This window comes from Xyrauchen texanus, chromosome 33, assembly GCF_025860055.1.
Source record: "Xyrauchen texanus isolate HMW12.3.18 chromosome 33, RBS_HiC_50CHRs, whole genome shotgun sequence".
Lineage (NCBI taxonomy): Eukaryota > Metazoa > Chordata > Actinopteri > Cypriniformes > Catostomidae > Xyrauchen > Xyrauchen texanus.
In genome coordinates, this window is record NC_068308.1 from 37,341,534 (window position 1) to 37,362,738 (window position 21,205).

Sequence of the window (21,205 nt, forward strand, 5' to 3'; positions counted from 1 at the left end):
AATAACAACCATCGTTTACAGAATGTTTGTGTGTGACAGCATACAGTGCAAAAGAAACGGACCATTTGGAAACAGCGTCTGAAATGGAACTCGCACTGCATCATGTCGAAGAAGATTGGGATCGTGGCTTTACGCAGTTCGATCTCAGGAACTAATGTCATCTCCAGAATCGGACCCACCATCTCTGGGATGAACTTGATCTTGTGTTGACCTGCAAGAAGTACAGAACAAACAAGCAAAACAAACAAACATGAGGGTGAACGAAGATTGATGGCACATTTTGCTTGTTGTACATGTAATGCGATTTGTTAGATATGCTATAATCGAACAGAAAATTTACGTAAAGCGTAAAGTAGCTTTAAACACATGAACTATGTCTTTTCCTTACATTCATAGGAAATCTGGCAACAAACCAACATTTAGTCCCAAACTAGCTAGCCTCTACTGAACAATGGCTTTATTTCAAGCTACATTTGTACCTGCGACTTAGTTAACCCTTCAAGCTCTGAGGGTGTTCTTAAAGATTTTCTGTTTCAGTGGCACACCCAAAATTAAAGGATTATAACTAGACAAAAAAACAAGGAGGATCAAGTGTTTGGTATAATTTGAACGTATTTTTTTTTTATAATATAGTCTATATGTAGACTATGATACATTCTGAGTCTTTTAGCCTAAGAAACTGGGTCGGTTGCACCAGCTGTGCATAAGGTCTCACGTAATTTGGGAAGTTCACACTAAGGGCTTAGTAACTACTAGATAGTTTGTAACTAAGTCGGTGCTTAATTTGGTTGCTCCACTTGTTCTTAATGCAAGACTTAACTAGCAGGTCATAAGCTCTCTGAAAAGTAATGCGTAGTCATGTAATATGTTGTTTACCTGCATTTATCCAATTAACAGCCTTCACATTTGTACACAGAAGAGTCAAAAACCCATGAACTTCAATTTGATCTTGTTACGGTCGATGTTCACACCTTATCTGCTCGTGTAACTGTCAACTGTAATAAATAATCCCCATTGAAATACGATACATATTAAAAGTAGATTTGATAAATAGTATATTTGCCCTGTGTTAATAGCAATATATAGGAAATATATCTAAAATAAAATAAGGGGTGATGAATAAATATTAATACAACTGGACACAGACATTTATTAATTTTAATATCATATATATATATATATATTAAATGTGTTGAAACTTGACACCGGCGATGCACTGTTAGATCGGTTTCATGTTAAAGAGCCGCTTAAAAGCTCTCTCTCCTGGTAAACAAGTGTAAATGTCAACATCATACTGTATGTAGAAAGGATTGAAGACTGTCACGCAAAACATGAGCTCACTGATGTCATCTCCTGGTCAGAGGCTTCCGGAAATGTTTTGTTTATATGTAGGGTTACGTCCTACCAAAGTTTAATGGTGCAATGCTCAATTATTTAGTAGTGCGTAAATTGTGACTTAGTGCCCAATTATGCCACAGCTAGCCTAAGTTGTACCTTGTACCCCAGATGATGGGAGAATTGTTTTTTTTTTTCTTTCTTATTTCTTTCTATATCTTCGTGTGTCTATAAGGTAGCTCTGAAAAAAATAATAATAATAATTTTGTTTTATTCCCAATCATGTCACCTGAGTACAATTTTGTGTTGATACGACAAATAAATCAAAAGTTATAACATTATAAAAATGTCTCCAAGTGTCCAAAAGCCTCTCCAAACAAATAAAACCTAATAATTATACATAAGAAGTAATTACACATTAAAATACAACACTTGACTAGAGGTATGCTCTCTCTTAAAAGCATGCAGGCATGAGACAAAAGATCACACTCAGTTCCATTCTGTGTCATTTGAGTCATCATTGTGTCATATTTTTGTATTCATCACATCAAGACGGTTTGATGTGTGAAACATAATTTCTATTTTGGTGGCACTATTTCTTAAGTTCTCTTTCATCTGTGCTCCGATAAGCTTCAGAGTTTCCCACAATCACAGCACTGAAAAGAAACAAATATCTCTGGTGTACTAAACTCAGACTATCAGAGCCAGCCGGCTAATTAACAACCGAACACTGCTGTGAAATTCGTCTACCATGAGGTTGCAAAAATCTTTGCGAGAACATTGAGCTGAAAATACTTTCACAGCTACAGTTTCTGAACTGTCCTGCCACTAATTAGCACCTTCACTTTCACAGCTCCAAATAACCGGTAGGTGTCTCAGGAAAAAAATAACCCACTAGAAATGTGTTAAAATGGTAAGAAATACAAATGTTGCATTCACAGGATTGATCAAAATAACTGAAACCAAAAGAAAGATGTTGTCCCTCTTATTTTCATTTCTGCAATATAATAGTAGATGTTTCCTTACAATTGTACATTACAAATATGCATCATTTACAATTAAAATAATATATTAGTATTTTTTTCTTCATTAAAGTAATAAGAATACAATTTTTATTCACATTATTGTAGGCTACTGACTAGAAGCTTCATTTTATGCAATGAATATATTCTTACTTTTCCCTCATTTGATTTTGAGGTGAAATATGACCTAGACATATCTTCAAAGTTTCATCAGCATTACTGAATAAAATTCTTATTAACCTATATATATATATATATATATATAGGTTAATATATATTTATTCAGTAGCTATGATAACTTATATATATATATACAGTGCATTCAGAAAGTATTCAGACCTTTTGATTTTGTCACATTTTGTTATGTTGCAACCTTATGATAAAAATGCTTTAAATTATTTTATTTATTTATTTTCACATCAATCTACACTCCATACTCCCTAATGACAAAATGTAAGTTTTTTTGTTTTTGGCACTATTCGTAGTAAATTCTACAGACTGTTGTGTGTGAAAATCCCAGAAATACTCAAACCAGCCCATCTGAAACCAACAATCATGCCACAGTCCAAATCACTGAAATCAAAATGTTCCCCATTCTGATGGTTGATGTGAACATTAACTGAAGCTCCTGACCCGTATCTGCATTATTTGATGCACTGCAGCTACACGATTGGCTGATTAATCGCATGGATGATTGTTGGTGCCAGATGGGCTGGCTGTGAGAAGTATATAATCTCTGAATGCCATTGTGAGATACGGGTTGGTGGCACAAGTGGGACCTACACAATATTAGGCAGGTGGATTAATGTTGTGGCTGATTGGTGTATACTGCATGTATGTGTGTGTATATGTGTGTGTTTGTGTGAGTAAATAATGTAATTTGTTACAAATATTTTTAGAAGTAATATTTCATTATATTAATTAATTATAATTATATTTTAATTTTATATATATGTGTGTGTGTGTGTGTATATACGTGTGTGTATATATGTGTGTGTGTGTGTGTGTGTGTGTGTGTATATATATATATATACACACACGTTACTATGCAAAATCTTGATGTTTCACCCAAACAAACATACATTTTATTTTTCAATGGTTTTTGTGCTATACAATAATAATCTTTTATATAGCAGCTCACCCAGGTTATACCACATGTCTCGGATCTCGAAGCCAATCTGTCGCCTCATGTCTTGATACCTTTAAAAGAGAAATAGGAAGATATTAAAACACAATCTAAGAGAGATCACTTTATTCTGCTCTTTTATTTGGATGTAGGGACAAACATTGTTCTCTACTTATTCCCCTGAAATGATGAAACGTTTATGTAATCAGGTGCTTAGGCAAGACAGCATGAAGCCTTTCATAAAAATAATCATCGACATCATATTTGAAAACTTCAAACAAATGTGACACAAATGCACTGAGGACTTAAGTGTTTCACTTTAATATAACAATACTGAATAAAATGAAAATGAATAAACTAGATTTACAATTCCTGAACAAAGTACCAGTGCCTTGAGGCTGCAAAGTAATGGCACTTTAACTAGGGTGCTGTTCTTTAGCTGTTTGCATAGCAAAAACCCTCTCCGAAAAGTTACGTCATTAAATTCATCACATTATACACTGCAGCTACAGCCATACACATTCAGTGTAAACGTCCCCTTAAGTCAACATTTCCTTTGATCACGTCCACTCTAATAAGCTTTCGTTTGAAAACACATTCATCCTGCTGCATTTACGTCCTCTCATCCAGCGTTGTTTACCTACACTCTCCATTTCCACATACTTTGGAAAACTATTATTGTTTTAGTGTGGATGTGACACGTCCAATCGGGGTCAGGTTAACCCAAAACCAGCCTAATTAAAAGAGGCTACCACCTAAAGGCCGATTGGTCCACTAGTTATTTAGGAAACTGACTTTCAAGTCGATTTTTAGTTTTGCAAATCCCTAGTCATCTTCAAAAGGATAGTGTTACTTGGCTAGCAAATTTGCGTTATGCATTTGTGCAATCCAAGTCACAATATTATCCTAGACTCACAAGACTGAAAGAACTGTCACTGCAAGAGAGACAGGAAATGAGAGAGAACAGGACAGAGGATTACAGCCGGACAGAATCAATGTCACACAGATTTAGTAAAATGACAGACAAAGAGGACACAATCCTTCAGTGTCCTCAAACGGTGTTTACCTATAAAGTCTGTTAAAATAAGCACCGTCTTGATCATTTCCATATGTTTTACCTCGGACGGCCTCACTGTGATATCCATTCATTACCCTTGTCTTCACACCCTGACATTTTGGGATATATGTGGCCTTCGGCTGAATTCGTACCTATCATTGATTGCTGTGTCAGTAAACGCTGATCCAGTCGTAATTTATGATGACAAGGACGAGACACCAGAGCCAGTGAACTCAAAATAACGCTTTCTAAGAACTCCTTTGAGTCTCACCCTTATCACGACGGCCCTTGTGACTGACATAAAATCATTTTGGTGACAGATTCGCCTCAGGCAAGACGCATGCAGACATGCAAAAGCGCGTAGCGCGACTCACCTCGAGTGTGACCAGGACACATCCTTCATTATTAACCTTGATGTTGTTTACTGTGACAAAACTATGTGTATTAGATGCAGAGAAGTGATGCAAGTCCTGAAGAATGTGCTTATCTTGTGTGTTGTTGCGATACGCAAACTTCTAGACTGTTCTACATCATTTTGCAGTACAAGGCCACATCCTATGCACACTAGAACAGCGTTTTCCTGGAGCATTTACAAAACGTATATTCACACTATTACAAATGCATTAATTTTGCTTCGTTTACACCTCTCATGCACACTGAACAGCATAGTTCTCCACCAAAAGCGGAGCACTTTGAAAACGGTTTTCAATACCACACACTTTGGAAAATGATGATGTTAGGAAACAGTAAATTAGTGTGGATACAGTAGGTGTCAATGTGGCCTTCTAAGGGATAGGTCAACCCAAAAATGAAAAGTGTGCCATAAACTACAAACTAATTAAGTAAGAAACAACCTGCAATTTAAGTCATCTTGCAATGAAAATCTTCCGTTGCATGTTCATGAGCGCTAGAATCTCGCAACTGGGAAAGAGCTTCTCTCACACAAATCAAATGGACTACTTTAATACGGAGTATGTGATTTTCATGAAACAGGTCAATAAAATGTCCAGGTCATTAAACACAAATATGGTAAAAAAAAAAGCACACACACACACACACACACACACACACACACACACACACACACACACACACACACACACACAGAGTCTGGGATGATATTCTTCTCACCACAATTGTACAGAACGGTTATGAGTTACCGTAGACTTTATCAATTCAAACCAGTCTGGCCATTCTCTGTTGACCTCTATCATCAACAAGGAGTTTCCATCAGCAGAACTGCCCCTCAAACACATTTTTTTTTTTTTTTACGATTTTGAAGAATTTTTTTGATCAATTCTGAGACTCTCAGCCCAAGTAACTGCTGACAAATCAAACATAATTTTTCTGATTTGACATTATATACCTTAGTGTAAATAAGGTGGATCTGAAAACTGCTTTTGTTTTTTACCCCAATCATGTCACTTGTAACTGAGTAACATTTTGTGTTGATACGACAAATCAATCAAAAGTTATACGTAATTAGAGTGTACGATCCTCTCTGCCCATATTTGGATGACTTCCACCTCAGGTTGCAGTGATCTGAGTCCTAATATGATTGGTTTAGTGTTCCATGATGCTGGACATTGTACTATATCATTTATAGTCAATAAAAAATTAAAATCATCTGATCCAGGTAACTGAATGTTTTTATAGCCTGATAGCACATTGTGCTGTGTGGATTATTTAATGATCTATGCATGCAATTACATTTTATAGGGACCCGTTTTAAAGATAATCGCCTCATTTATGTAATACTATGTAATATTGTATGTTCTGATTATTTTTGATGAAGTTATAAGTGAAAACGTGTCATATAAGTAACAACCATTAACATGTAACATGTATGTCAAAGACATATATTTAACTATTACTTGATATATTTTTGTCTGTGAGTAAAACAAACAGGTTGGTTGCATTTTAATCTTTGAGAGCTTTCCAATGACATGACACAAGGCTATTTGATCAGATTGACGTTTTCTATCGATTGAAATAAAATGTGCAGTGCATGATTATTAATATATTAGCAAAACTAAACTTCTGGTTTGTCTGCAAATTCCAAAGCACTTGTTCAGTTTTGGTCATAATGCCTACAATCATTGTAAAGTACAGCTTCTAAGCTTATTTTGTGTTGGTCATGATAAGTCAATAATATTTTGATAATTACTTTTTTCTTGACAGGCCAAGATTTTTTACATGTTGTTTGTTTTCAATGGAATTTCTCATTGATGTAACAGTCATGTCTTTAGAGTATGACAATTAAAATAGTTGCAGTTGTACAATAATTTCATTATCAAAATCATTGAAAATGAAAGGCTGTTCAAAAGCAGAACTACTATGATGCATAAATACTTTTCAATTAAATTATTATTTATTTTTTTCATGTTGAGGTAATGAAAAAAAAAATCATAATTACCTTTTTCTGCTTTGCGGTAATGAGAATTGGGGGTTTAAATATGTGTAACTCTCATGGCTCTAAAAATAGGCTTAATTTGATGTAGGCAAGATATAACTTCTTATTTGTTCATTTTAATTTGAGTATAGTGGGACCAGGACATTTCCTTTAATGGCATTATCAACTGCCATTACATTGAAAAGATGGGCTGAGATATTGCAATTTGACAATTTTGTGACAGGCTTTGTGTTACAATGATTTTACTTCAGCTAAGGGGGTTTCAGGCACAACTGTACATTATGTCTTATTGTTATGCTAGTAAAGTTTTCTCTACTCTGAAAGGCAGAATGAGTAGAGAGAGAGATAGAGAGAGATAGAGAGAAAGAGAGAGAAAAGGGACGTGTCAGCAGGTTCGCAGGTCAGTATGACACCTGTGGTAAATAAAAAGGAATAACAGTGTGATGAAAGGGTGATGGAGAGATGAAAGCTGAGGGTACAGCTCTGATAAAGAAAAAAAATAAGTAGCACAACAGGGAGTGCCGAAGAACCAAGATACAGCAGCTGAACAGACTGTCAGAGACACAGTGTCCTGAATACATCAGCACATTGTATGATAAAAGCTCTGAAAAATGCCAACTCAGTAATTTTTTGAGGATTTTAGAACATGAACTGTAATCAGAGGTTGAAATAATGCCAGCGAGTAAACAAATTAAACTCCATTATTGCTGACAGAGTGTTGAACAAAGTTTGTGTGTGTGTGTGTGTGTGTGTGTGTGTGTGTGTATGAGATACATTTAAGGTACAAGTAAATCAAAATACAAATTTCCTAATGATCTATTCAACCAAGAAATCTGGATATTTTTCTTTTAGCAGAACATAGCAGAGTGTCCAAACTTCTACTCAGTGTCTACGGAAGCCATAAAACAGCATTTCAATAGGACAGAGAAAAATGTAGGTCATTTTTTGGGTCATTGACATATCAAGATGTCTGAGATGATAAAAATAAGACATACAAATATATATATATATACACACACACACCAATCAGCCACAACATTAAAAGCACCTGCCTAATATAGTGTAGGTCTGCCTGCTACCAGCAAAACAGCACCAACCTGCATTTCAGAATAGCATTCAAAGATGATATTCTTCTTGCCATAATTGTACAGAGCGGTTATCTGAGTTACCATAGACTTTATCAATTCAAACCAGTCTAGCCATTCTCTGTTGACCTCTCATATCAACAAGGCATTTCCATCAACAGAACTGACACTCACCGGATGTTTTTAGTTTTTGGCATTCAGAGTAAATTCTAGAGACTGTTGTGTGTGAAAATCCCAGTAGATCAACTGTTACAAAAATACTCAAACCAGCCCGTCTGGCACCAACAATCATCCATGTGGTTATCTAATCAGCCAATACGGGTCAGGGGCTTCAGTTAATGTTCACATCAACCATCAGAATGGGGAAAAATGTGATCTCAGTGATTTGGACCGTGGTATGATTGTTGGTGCCAGATGGGTAACAATCAAGCAAAATGTATTACAATGCTCCTTAAATACATGTGCAGGTACACAACTTAGTTTAAGTTAATATCAAGACGTTTTCTCAGGGTTACTCCATTTGACCTAAACAAAATGTGTCTCTTCATAATAATGTTACACATTACAATAAGGTTCCATTCGTTAACATATAACTAACAATGAACAACACTTTTTCTCTATTTATTAATCTTGGTTAATGTTAAATTCAACATACAGTAATACATTTTTAAAACCAAAAGTTGTATATGTTTCCATTAGTTAAGCAAGGAATAATTGACTCCGGCACGTTGAATTGTTTAAAAATAATGCACACCCAAGGTGGTAATGGAGTGACCGTTGCACCACGGATGTGCATTATTTTTAAACAATTCAACGGGCCGGAGTCATTTACTCCACTTATACCATGGTTAACACACCTTAAAAAATCTTTCAGGGGTTTTATCTCAAAACATTTTCTTGTTTTGTCCATAAAATGCTCTTGTGAGTGGAACTACTTTCTTCCACCACATATTCAGCATATCGCTTTAATACAGTCGGACAGCTTCGTTGCTAATTCGAAAACGTCACATTAGAACTAGCAACGGATGCTTGCGCTGCTTTACTCAAGGACTCACTGGAGGAACAAGTTAGTGCGTTTGTGCATGTGTGTGAGAGTTCGCATTTGATGGATCGAAAGCGAGAAACTCAGAAAATGAGTTTTTGTTGCAGCTCTCGTCAGAACTAACATTGCTTCAAAATCGGTATATTCCTGTAATAAACCGTAACAACTTTTATTCCATACATACTGAGATGCAGGAGTGCGCTGACATGACGAGACTGTTTTTCTCTCACGAGTATGTTTTGGCCTCAAGTGTGTGCGTTACGTTATAATGTGTTTCCTCAAGTGTTTTTCCCAAAGATATCTCAGATAATATAGAAACTGTTGTATTGTCCAAGTGTATCGTGCTTTAATACAGCTCAAGTCTTCATTGCTAATTCGAAAACGTCATGTTAGAACCAGCAACGGTGGCTTGTGCTGCTTCTCACTCTCTCTCTCTCTCTGTGTGTGTGTGAGTGTGTGTAAGTGAAACGGGGGGTGGGGATAGCGCGGTATTTCACACTACAGCTATGTGATGCTGATTAGGGCGAAATATATCGAAACATTAAAAGTTATTTCGGTAAATAGAAATTGTTGTATTGATCAAGTCGCGGGGGTGCGGCTCAATTTCTTAATTGTGACTCGAGTCTCTCTCTGTGCGTGCGTGCATGTGTGTATAAGTGCAGGGGAGACGAGGGAGCGCGAGGGCTTTTTAAACTAAATTAAAATAAATGTTGGATATTTAAGACATTGTTTGACGTTCTTAACCACTTTACTTGAACCAATGACTTTGATTATATTGTGTTGGTAGCTTGTAGGGCACTTTGAAATAACTGAAATAATTTGGCGAAGTGATATGGAAATGTTATGCGGTCAACACCTGGAACTATTTTATAGCCGTGCATTCACTTATAAAATAATTGCACACCTTAGAATGTCTGTGAACCAATCAGATTCAAGCATTCAACAGACCCGCGGTATAATGCTCTATGAAGTACTGTAACATGAACTAACATTGAACAATTTTATTAACTAGCATTAACAAAGATGAATAAATGCTTTAATATTGAACATTGTTAAGATTAATTATTAATTGTGTTCATTGTTAGTTCATAATACCTTATGCATTTACTGATATTAACAATTGTAACCTTAATATAAGGTGTTGGCCATGTTTTTATTAACAACAGAATGGCTACCTGCATGACGGTTTCACCACCTGAATATAAATTGGTGGATATTCATTTTTATTACATTTTTAATAGATTATAAGAACACCATTTCACTGCTTATTTAAGATAAATTAAAAAAGATTATTTCAAACTAATTATGCATATATTTCTTTTACAATTAGACTACTTTTTTAACGTTATTATTAACTGTAACTCCCAGAAAAAAGAAAAGAAAAAAACAACAAACAAACAAATTGAATGCTTGCCATTAAATAACACAAATTGCATTTATTTGAAATAAATATCATAAATATATAAGTTTGCAAGGTTTCAAATGATCAAGCAATACATATATATTTAGACAAAAACGAAAACGTATTTTGACACTTTCAAACTTTATGAAACATGTCCTTGTTTCTATAGATAATTTGCTAAATTACACATGAGGTTATATGCTAGGACACATGTGCACAGAGGTGGTTGAGGTGTATTTAAGCAATTGTTTTGTATGAAATGCATTTTTTATTTTAAGTATCACGTCATTGACCCATTTACTGAAAGTGCTTCTATGTAGCCTTTTCTGTCCTTTTTTGGAGCTTGACAACAACTGGCCACCATCCACTTTCATTGCATGAATAGGAGCATCCGCATCTACCGTCTAACGCTTCAGATGTGCAAATAAATACATAAATAAATAAATCTGGATGAGATTTAGAAGCTACTCTTTGCCTCCATAGCATGCAGTTATGGAGAGTCTTTTCTAAACTCTCCATTTCTGCTGTTCCACTGTGAATGAGAGCAGTAAACATGGCAAAATCAATGTGTTTTCAAACAAATTGGTTCATAATATGTCTGGTTATGAAGTTGGCTGTAAAATATTTGCTTGGCTACCTTTAGGCTCAACTGAATTTGTTTTAGATCATTGCACATGCTGTTATGGTGCCTTGAAAAGCTGTCTGAAACCAGTTTCCTAATGAGGTACCTTCATACAAAACTGTGCCTGTAAATTAATTGACTGAAGCCATCATGGCTTTTGGAGTATGTGAGGTTCGGGAATGTGTCTATATGTAACTGAAAGAAAGTTGCAACCAATGAGCACAACTGCATGTGCAAGAGGCCAAGTAATTCCAGTGGCTGAAGCATCCAACATGACAGCCAATGATCTCTCTCAACAATAACGAGCACACGCCACAGGCCAAGACAGACAGCCGATTGGAAGAAATAAGGAGCTCTTTTGTCTTTTGTCTCTCATTTATGCATTTGGCAGACGCTTTTATCCAAAGCGACTTACAGTGCAATTATTACAGGGACAATCCCCCTGGAGCAACCTGGAGTTAAGTGCCTTGCTCAAGGACACAATGTTGGTGGCTGTGGGGCTCGAACCAGTGTCTTTCTGATTACCAGATTACCAGTTATGTGCTTAGACCACTACACCACCACCACTCCAGTCTCTCACTCAATCATGCTCTCTCTTTCCCTCTATAGCTTTGAATCATGATGCAAAACCTGTACATGCAGCTTTCATGAAGACAAAGAGAGCGAGTTATCATCCTGAACATGCATGAAGGAGCTAAAGACCATACCGCTCTGGAATAATTGTTGAAACATGATCTTTGCATTCAATTATAAATGATCCTGTATTTACTATGTGTACACACAGATACATAATGGGGTATATGAACTGGGGCTGTTTAGTTCCAAAATGACAAAAAAGCTCCATAAAACCGCCATAAAATAACAAAAATACAATAAAATAGTCCCTATGACTTGTATGCTATATTCCAAGTCTTCTGAAGTTATATGATAGCTTTATTTAAGAAACAAATTCAAAAGGTATTGACCTACAGGCTGATTTGGTTCTCGAATTCAACTCACTGACTCAGTAATTAGGTTGCACTGGTTAACAGCTCACTGGAGGAAATATTTTGATTGAACAACTACTAAAATGTTGGTCTGTTCCTCACACAAAGTCACCTTATGACCTCAGAAGCCATGGAATATAGCGTGTGAGTCATATGGACTACTTTCATGATAATTTTATGATGCTTTTTGGTTATTTTAGAGCTTGACAGACCCAGATCTCATTATACATCATTTTGATATAATTTTAGGGAAACCAGAACATTTTTGAAAAATTTTATCCAGTATGTTCCATGGATCAGTCATAAGGTTGAGTTCATGAAATTACATTTTCGGTTTTGATGAAGTATTCATTTAATCCATTTCTATAGTCACATAAATATTCACCATTTTCTGCATTTTAGCATTTATGTTAGTGCTTCTTGTGAGGGTGTGTATGATGGTATTATGCAGCAATGACGCTTACTTTTGGAAGATTTTTGCCCGTTTGTCACTTGAGAAATTCTCCAACTGCAAAGACTCCTGAGTAAGGAACGCCACAGCGAGGTGGAAGTAGTTATTCCAGAGCTAAGAGAAAGAATGGAGAAGAAAGTCAGGTATTGATGCTTATTTATACATTTACAGTTGAAGAGGTTTACATACACCTTAGCCAAATACATTTAAACTCTTAAACTTGAAATTGTGAAAAAAATTTAGATTTTCAAATTAGGTCAGTTAGGATCAGTACTTTATTTTAAGAATGTGAAATGTCAGAATAATAGAAGAGAGAATTATTTATTTCAGCTTATTTTTCTTTCATCACATTCCCAGTGGGTCAGAAGTTTACATGCACTTTGTTAGTATTACAATCATTGCCTTTAAATTGTTTAACTTGGGTAAAACATTTTGGGTAGCCTTCCACAAGCTTCTCACAATAAGTTGCTGGAATTTTGGCACATTCATCCAGACAGAACTGCTGGAACTGAGTCATTTGTTTCATCAGGCCAGAGGGAATTTCTCCAAAAAGTAAGATCTTTATCCCCATGTGCACTTGCAAACTGTAGTCTGGCTTTTTTATGGTGGTTTTGGAGCAGTGGCTTCTTCCTTGCTGAGCAGCCTTTCAGGTTATGCCGATATAGGACTCATTTTGCTGTGGATATAGATCCTCGTCTACCTGTTTCCTCCAGCATCTTCACAAGGACCTTTGCTGTGGTTCTGGGATTAATTTGCACTCTTTGCACCAAATTATGTTCATCTCTAGGAGACAGAATGCATCTCCTTCCTGAGCGGTATGATGGCTGCATGGTCCCAAGGTGTTCAAACTTGCATGCTATTGTTTGTACAGATGAAAGTGGTACATTCAGGCATTTGAAAATGGCCTGACTCGAAACAGCACCGACCCGCTAAGGCATAGATTTTACAAGACCCCTAAAGGTATCCAGTGGTATCTGGCACCAAAACATTATCAGCAGATAATTCAAGTCCTGTAAGTTGCGAGGTGGAGCCACCGTGGATCGGACTTGTTGGTCCAGCACATCCCACAAATGCTTTACATTTATGCATTTGGCAGACACTTTTTATCCAAAGTGACTTAGAGCCCTTATTACAGGGACAATCCCCCTGGAGCAACCTGGAGTTAAGTGCCACTGCCATCAGGGAATACAATAGCCGTGAAAGGGTGTACCTGGTCTGCAATGATGTTTAGGTAGGTGGCATGTGTCAAATTGACATCCACATGAAAGGCTCCATGAGCTTGACATCTTCCCACAGTACATCCTGGCACCATCACTTCCCCAGGTAAACGGTGCACACATACATGGCCGTCCACAAGTAAAAGTAAACTGGACTCATCGGACCAGACGACATTCTTCCACAGCTCCAAGGTCCAGTTCTGACCCTTGCGTGCCCATTGTAGGTGCTTTTGATGGTGGATAGGGGCCATCATGGGCACTCTGACCGTAACAATCATTCAAATATTCTGTGACTTGTGCCACAGTAGACCTTCTGTCAGTTCAGACCAGAAGGGATAGCCTTCGTTGTCCTTGCACATTGATGAGACTTGGCCACACAACACCCTGTCGCTGGTTTGTAGCTTGTCCCTCCTCGGACTACTTTCAATAGGTACTCACCCCTGCTGACTGGGAGCACCCACAGGCCTTGCCGTTTCCGAGATGTTCTGAATCCAGTCCTCAGGACATAACAATTTGTCCCTTGTCAAAGTCGCTCTGGTCTTTACTGCTACCCATCTCCTACATTCAATACATTGACTTCAAGAACTGATTGTTGGCTTCTCATCTAATCTACCCAGACCTTGACATGTGGCCTTGTTAGGAGATAATCAATTCTATTCACTTCACCTTTAAGTGTCATAATGTTTTGGCTCATCAGCGTATACTTTATAGAATACAGTATTTTCTAGGGTGAACTGATGACCTTGATAAGAATGTATAAATATGAGAAATAACACAAGCAAACTGCTCAGAGAAAAGTTGTTTCAAAAATTCTAATTATACGCTCTGAAATTGCAGCCAACTAGCCTGTCATTGATTTCTTCTGCTAGAAAGAAATTTAATGATGCTCTTCCCTGCTGGAGTAACACAATTTACTCATGATAATCTTGTAACCAGACTTATCTATATTGAAATCCTTACTTTTTATAAACAAAACTGCAAGTTCATTTTGCAGTTTCATTCTTGATGCATTGCAAAGGTGTTCATAATGTTTCAACATACACATTGTGATGCATGATATGTTTAAACAACTGTAACAACAGTTATAGTACATTACAATATAATTATGTTTGTAGAAAGAAATTGCTAAACAGCTTAATTTCATTTTCAGTTTGTGTCGGTGATCTGTTGGTGTTTATTTTTTAAATATGACTGACTGCTCATTATCCAGCTTATTACAAGTCTACATACCAAAGAAATAAACAAATGGGCATGAAACTTTTATGAGTTGAAATTATTTTATTAGCTTATTTGTAGAGATCACAGAGTGACACGGGAAGTAGAACAGATGACTCACAACACCCAGATGACCGGTCTGATATGTCTTAATCCTTGGATTAATCTTTGTTCCTCAGAAATAATCAGACCACTAGATGGCACCATTGACCAATTAGAATCAATTATTTCAGAGACCATGTAATAAAAAATGCATTAACCATTTTTTTTTTCACTTCCTAAAACTTCACTTATGTTTATCGCCACTTCCTGTGGCTTAAAATCTTGACCCGACCACACATCCTAGTACAGAAACTGATTGTGTGGAGCAGTACATGCTTATTCATTTTCTGGGCATAATAAACATGGGAGTGGATTTAATGTACAGAGCAAGGGTCTTCAATAGGGGGTCTGTGCCATTGTTTTCCTCATTACAAATTACAAAATCACTCACATGAGATGAAGACTCATGAATAACCTTATAAATGTTGTTTTATTCTGCATGGATAGGGTCTGTCTGTTTTTCTGTCTCTGTCTGTCTGTCTTTTTCTTTCTTTTTGGAGAAGGTTTGGCACAGGGATTACAAAATGTCACTTCATGTCAAAAATGTTGCAGACCCCTGCTGTACATACCTGCTGAAAAGACCAGCTGAAAAGACCAGCTAAAACCAGCTTAAGCTTGTTGGCTGGTTTTAGCAGGTCACCCAGCCCAGCCAGTCTGGTCAGTTAGCTGGGTTCAGAGAGGGTTAGAACACTTTTTAGCTGGTCAGGCTGGGAGGCCAGCTAAGACACCCTGATCAGCTAAGACCAGCCTGATCAGCTAAGACCAGCTAAACAAAGAGTTCAATACCCCATTTAAACCAGCATGACCAACTAAGACCAGCTAAGATCAGCCTGACCAACTAAGACCAGCCTGACCAGCTAAGACCAGCTAAAAAAGAGTTCAATACCCCATTTAAACCAGCCTGACCAGCTATGACCAGGTTGGGCGACCAGCTAAAATCAGCCAACATGCTTATGCTGGTTTTAGCTGGACTTGTCAGCAGGGCAGAATGATTTAATGATTATGGCTTTGCTAAGTAAACATCGTGAAGTATACATACAATAATATGGTAGCCTACCATAACACTCAATTTAATACAATATGTGGTTCCTGGCTCCGTCTCTCTACCCACCAAGGGGTCCTTGGCCTGAAAATGGTTGAAGACCCCTGGTGCAGAGAATGGAGACTTCACCCGCAAGCAGTGAGCTAGGTGTGCAAGAAATACAGGCAAGCTGCAGTATCTTTTCACATCACATGAAAACGCTCACTTCACTGTCATCTGAACTCATTTTAAAAGCAAAACCGCACAAGAGATGCGCGAAAGAGACTGAACGCAGCCAGAGAAAATACGTTTTGAGATTTTAAAATTAAACTTCAGAATTCAATTTGTTTTATATCTGGATGTATAGTGTCTTATAATGTATTGGCAATGCGCACTTAAGTTTATTTTGCCAAAAAATCTCAAAATGAATTTAATCTGCAAATTTAAAGGTACACTGGAAAACGGTAGAAGATTTTTGCCCAACTTTTAATTACAGCTTGTCCACTGATTTTATGGCATAATTTAAATAATTGATGACTAACCAATTTATTGCAAGTTCTTTGAAACAAAGTAAAAAGTAAATATATATTTATGATTATATTGTAATATTTGCTTTAATGTACCATGATTTATTACAAATAATCACAGAAACATTTGTGATTAATTAGTTATACATTTTTATTGATTCACAGCCTATATATATATATATATATACACACACACACACACACATTTATACTGATTAGCCACAACATTAAAACAACCTGCCTACTATTGTGTAGGTTGGTGCCAGATGGGCTGGTTTGTGTATTTCTGTAACTGCTGATCTCCTGGGATTTTCACACACAACAGTCTCTAAAATGTACTCCAAAACGGTGCCAAAAAGAAAAACGGATGGAAATGTCTTGTTGATGTGAGAGGTCAACAGAGAACGGCCAGACTGGTTTGAACTGACAAAGTCTATGGTAACTCAGATAACCGCTCTGTACAATTGTGGTGAGAAGAATATCATCTTCGAATGCTATCCAGAGATGCGGGTTGGTGCTGTTTTGGCATCACGAGGGGGACCTACACAATATTGTAGGTGTAAATAGGTGGTTTTAATGTTGTTGCTGATCGTTGTGTGTGTGTATGTGTGTGTGTGTGTGTGTATATTGCAATTTTGCTAAAAACGTTAATGTTTTTAAATATATGCTTAAAATTGACCTGGACATTTAAAAAATACATTATAAATGCATTTCACATTATCATGAGTAAATTGCATTTAAACATTTAAGCAAGTAGATTTTCACTCTAAATTCATTTGACACAAATACACACCTCAATTCCACTGAATTACTCTTACCTGCAGCTCAAAGTTGGTTTGGTCGAGGAACTTCTTGTTGAGTACAGCGGCGTACTGATTGATAGCTCGTAAGAACACTCTGAAAGATAAGAGAGAATTCGTCTTAACCCCTGTCCTCTTAATGACTCCACAAAACATCATCTTTGCACACGAGCAAAAGACTCGTCTCTCCTCAAGAAATAGTCCATTTATCATAGACATATTACTCTACTAGATTTACTAAACATATAATTAAGTGATGGACTTTTATTTTTATTTTTAAAAGTTTATACAGCAATTTATTTTGCTCTCCTAACTATGCACGCCTATATGATAAGCTGCATTTTATTATACACATTTAGCATTGTTTTTTCCCTGCCGTCTGTGACCCCATCTGAACAGACCTGGGACCCATTTTTGGGTTGTGACCCACCAGTTGAGATCCACTGCTTTATCATATTTAAATGAGGCTGTTTGTTCTCAACCACAGTCTGAACAAAATGAGTGCCATAAAAACGGCTTGTCAGACACAGAATAACATCATTAGCACCTTTTCTGACAATATTCCATGGCCTTGAGTCACAGTGAACTAAAGCAACATTCAGCACGCAGGAAATCCCATAAACTACAGATGATAAACTTAATCACCAGTCTTTAACTCCACCATGCTGAGAAGACATTAGGAGAATATTAGAGAGACTTAAAAGACATTTTATCCACTTAGTGTAATAAAAGCTCTTCACTAATGAACAGAGAGAGAACAAGAAATCTTCAAATCTTAATCGACCTAGTGAACTGCAGTGCTATATACTGCCTACTTAGGCAGCGTCTTAAAAAAAAATTAAAGCAAGCAAGCATAAATGGTCTATTTTAAGTAGACTTTAAGCCTGCTAGCTGTTCAGTTCACAAGCAAAAGTATTATCAAATCGTCATGTGGCAGCACTTCAGAAATACCAGCTGATACTTTACTTTCCAGCAGTGTCAAAAGTCACCAGTTTCTCCTTATTCATTTCCGACGTGAAAGAATACAGTCTGACCCTTCATGTGTGACATCTCATTAGCATGAATGCATATCAGCAAATAAATTGGAAGTTCGCTTAAAAGGCTCAGGGTGCGTAAACACATCAGAAGCCATGATAATAATCCTTTAATCTTCAGAAGGGCGGCGCGATATGAGCCGAATTAATTTCTGATTGACTTATGATAAACGGCGCGAGCTTAATGCCATTGAGGGAGTGCTAACATCACCGTGCTCTCACCCTGACACAGATTTGAGAGGACGTTTGTTCAGGCCTCTGAGCTTTGACTCGTACATTGTAATGAAGTGATGGAAAGTTTCTCATTAGGGCCAAGAGACAATCTGTTTACAAAGAGCTGCAAAGAAAAATAGCTGCTTAATGTGACTGGAGACATTAATAATGGAAGTCGGAGTCACTAAATCAACAAATGAACAGACAGACTTATGATTGAGTATGGATTATATTCAGAGTCGATGCCACATTTTATTTTATGCAGAAGAAAACAAGATTGTGAGGTATAGAAGTTGAGTCTGTGGCATGGCGGGGTGGTCATGTGTCGGTCATGAGAGCGGTAAGGATCATCACCTGGGTTGTGATTACTCTATCACCTGTCTCTGATTATAGTGATGGCGGAGGGAGACCTGAAAAGGGTCGCCAGAGCATCAGAGTGGGGAGAGAGCGACAGAGATGAGTAAAGAGAAATACCGGCAACATAAAGAGCCCTTTTGTTGAGTTGCCTATAAGCCGTAACATTGAACTGAAATGAGACACTGACCTTAGCTGTTCGTTGTCTCCTCACTCCTCCATTGCCCACAAATGTAGAACCTTTTTAAAATTTCGTTTACACTGTGGTAGATGTATCAGTGGGACTATTTTGTTATTAAGGTGTGATTTTAGGCACTCAATCTGTTTCTTTGTTGTTATTATTAAGCTTAATTGTTTGTACAGCACTTTGGATCAACTTTTGTTGTTTTTAAATGTGCTTTATAAATGCAATTTGCACTGATGCCAGATTCATCCTTGATTTGTTATGAATAATTGTATTTGTAGAGCGGAGGAGGGCGGGGCCGGTCTGGAACGACACATGCCCGGTCCCCAATCAGCCTGATGGTGCGCTCGAGGGATAAAGGCGGTCAGTGACGACAGTTCAAGAGAGAGAGAATTACGGGTAGCTGCCCTGTGTGTGTTTGTGTCTCTTTATTTATTTAAATATTATTTATATTATTAAGTCGGTTCTTGCCTCCTCCTTTCCCTTTGTTCCCTTGTTTGGTTGTGTCCATCAAGCTACAAATCTTTTGTCATTTGTAAAGCATATAAATAATTTGATTTATTTAAAATCTGCATGGTTATTTAATACATAACCATATACCATAACTGTTGGGTAGTGATGGACAAACTGTAACCTGGATTGCATAATCAGACTAATCAAAAAGCACTTGCAATTATATTTCATTTTTAAATCGTCTATAGTGAGATTAAAGTTAATTTTAATGTATCACATCAAATGTTCTCAACCAGTAGGCCTGAGCAAATAACCAATGAGGCCTCAAGATGACTTAAATAATTAAAGTAAGTAATATTTATAATCAAACTAAATATACAAATCCTAAAACCTGTTAAAATCTGTATGTACAACACAATAAATAAATAATTATTATTTTTTTTTAAATGACAAATTCTTAGTGTTATTCAATATTGGTATTTAATGCACTTAAAATTCGATTTTCATCAAAACGTGCAATATTTAATCCAAAAGTAATCCAATTAAATTACCTGAAGTGTTATTTAAAAGATTACATTACTGATTGTAATTTTAGTTTACATTTCAGTAGTAATCTAACCAACTATGTTACCCAAAACACATTTTTTGTATTGAATTTCCAGCAAAAGGTATATTGTGATGTATTGCTTTACTGTGACATTTAATTTTAGTTATGCCATTTTACTCTAGTCCTTGGACATATTTTATTATTTTATAAATTGTGCTTTCTGTAGTATTTTTGCTCGTTTGGAAATGTGTGGAAATACATTGCATAAAGTCGGCAATGTTTTGTTTGAGCAATCAAACTATTCAAAATCAGGAACGTTTTCATTTTGATCAAAATAATCCTCCCATCTAAACTAATGTCAATCCAGATAAACAGACTTGTTATTTTTATTTTATTTTTTTGCTTTTTTGTCACTGGAAAACGTCATTGTGTTTTCCACCTTACAAATTATTTTTTTTGTGTGTGTTTCGAGCTTTATTAATCCCTATGGGGCAATTAGTTCAGAATGTCATGGTGCTTCACATATATAGACAACCATTAATACACATACATACAAATACTCAAAATACATAAAATATATAGAGGGAAAAAATAAATAATAGAACATTCAATTGCGTTTGTTACATAAACAAATTGCTTCAGACACAAAAGTAAATTTGTAACGTTTGTGGAACACCCGATTGTCCTTAAACGCCACCCAAGGGGCATCCACTCAAAATAAATAATCTCCCATTATTTAATGCGCCATCCTCAACACTTGCTGTTCATAATCAAATGTAAGACTACGACAATGAAGGAAACCAACATATGAAAGAAAAAGACAGAATACTTTCAACAAATGAATTATAAAGTGACCTAAGAACAGGTCTCTGCACATTAAAGGAATTAAGCTTCCTCAACACAAACAATCTTTGATATATTTTTAATAATGACATCAGTATTTTATATCAAACTTCAATATGTGGGGGCAGTGGTGGCTATGTGGGGGCAGTGGTGG

At 36.5% G+C, this 21,205-nt stretch overlaps 1 protein-coding gene across 2 annotated transcripts in view; it reads right to left on the reverse strand.

The window, feature by feature from the left end:
• Positions 1 to 21,205, reverse strand: part of LOC127626751 (dedicator of cytokinesis protein 1-like) — a 329,863-nt gene that overhangs the window by 65,729 nt on the left and 242,929 nt on the right. For both annotated transcript variants that reach the window (XM_052102764.1, XM_052102763.1), the window contains exons 30-33: positions 17,442 to 17,520; positions 12,555 to 12,655; positions 3,499 to 3,557; positions 63 to 211 (exon numbers count right to left, since the gene is read on the reverse strand). In XM_052102764.1, the coding sequence (XP_051958724.1) occupies positions 63 to 211; positions 3,499 to 3,557; positions 12,555 to 12,655; positions 17,442 to 17,520 (388 nt within the window). The remainder of the gene's footprint in view (positions 1 to 62; positions 212 to 3,498; positions 3,558 to 12,554; positions 12,656 to 17,441; positions 17,521 to 21,205) is intronic.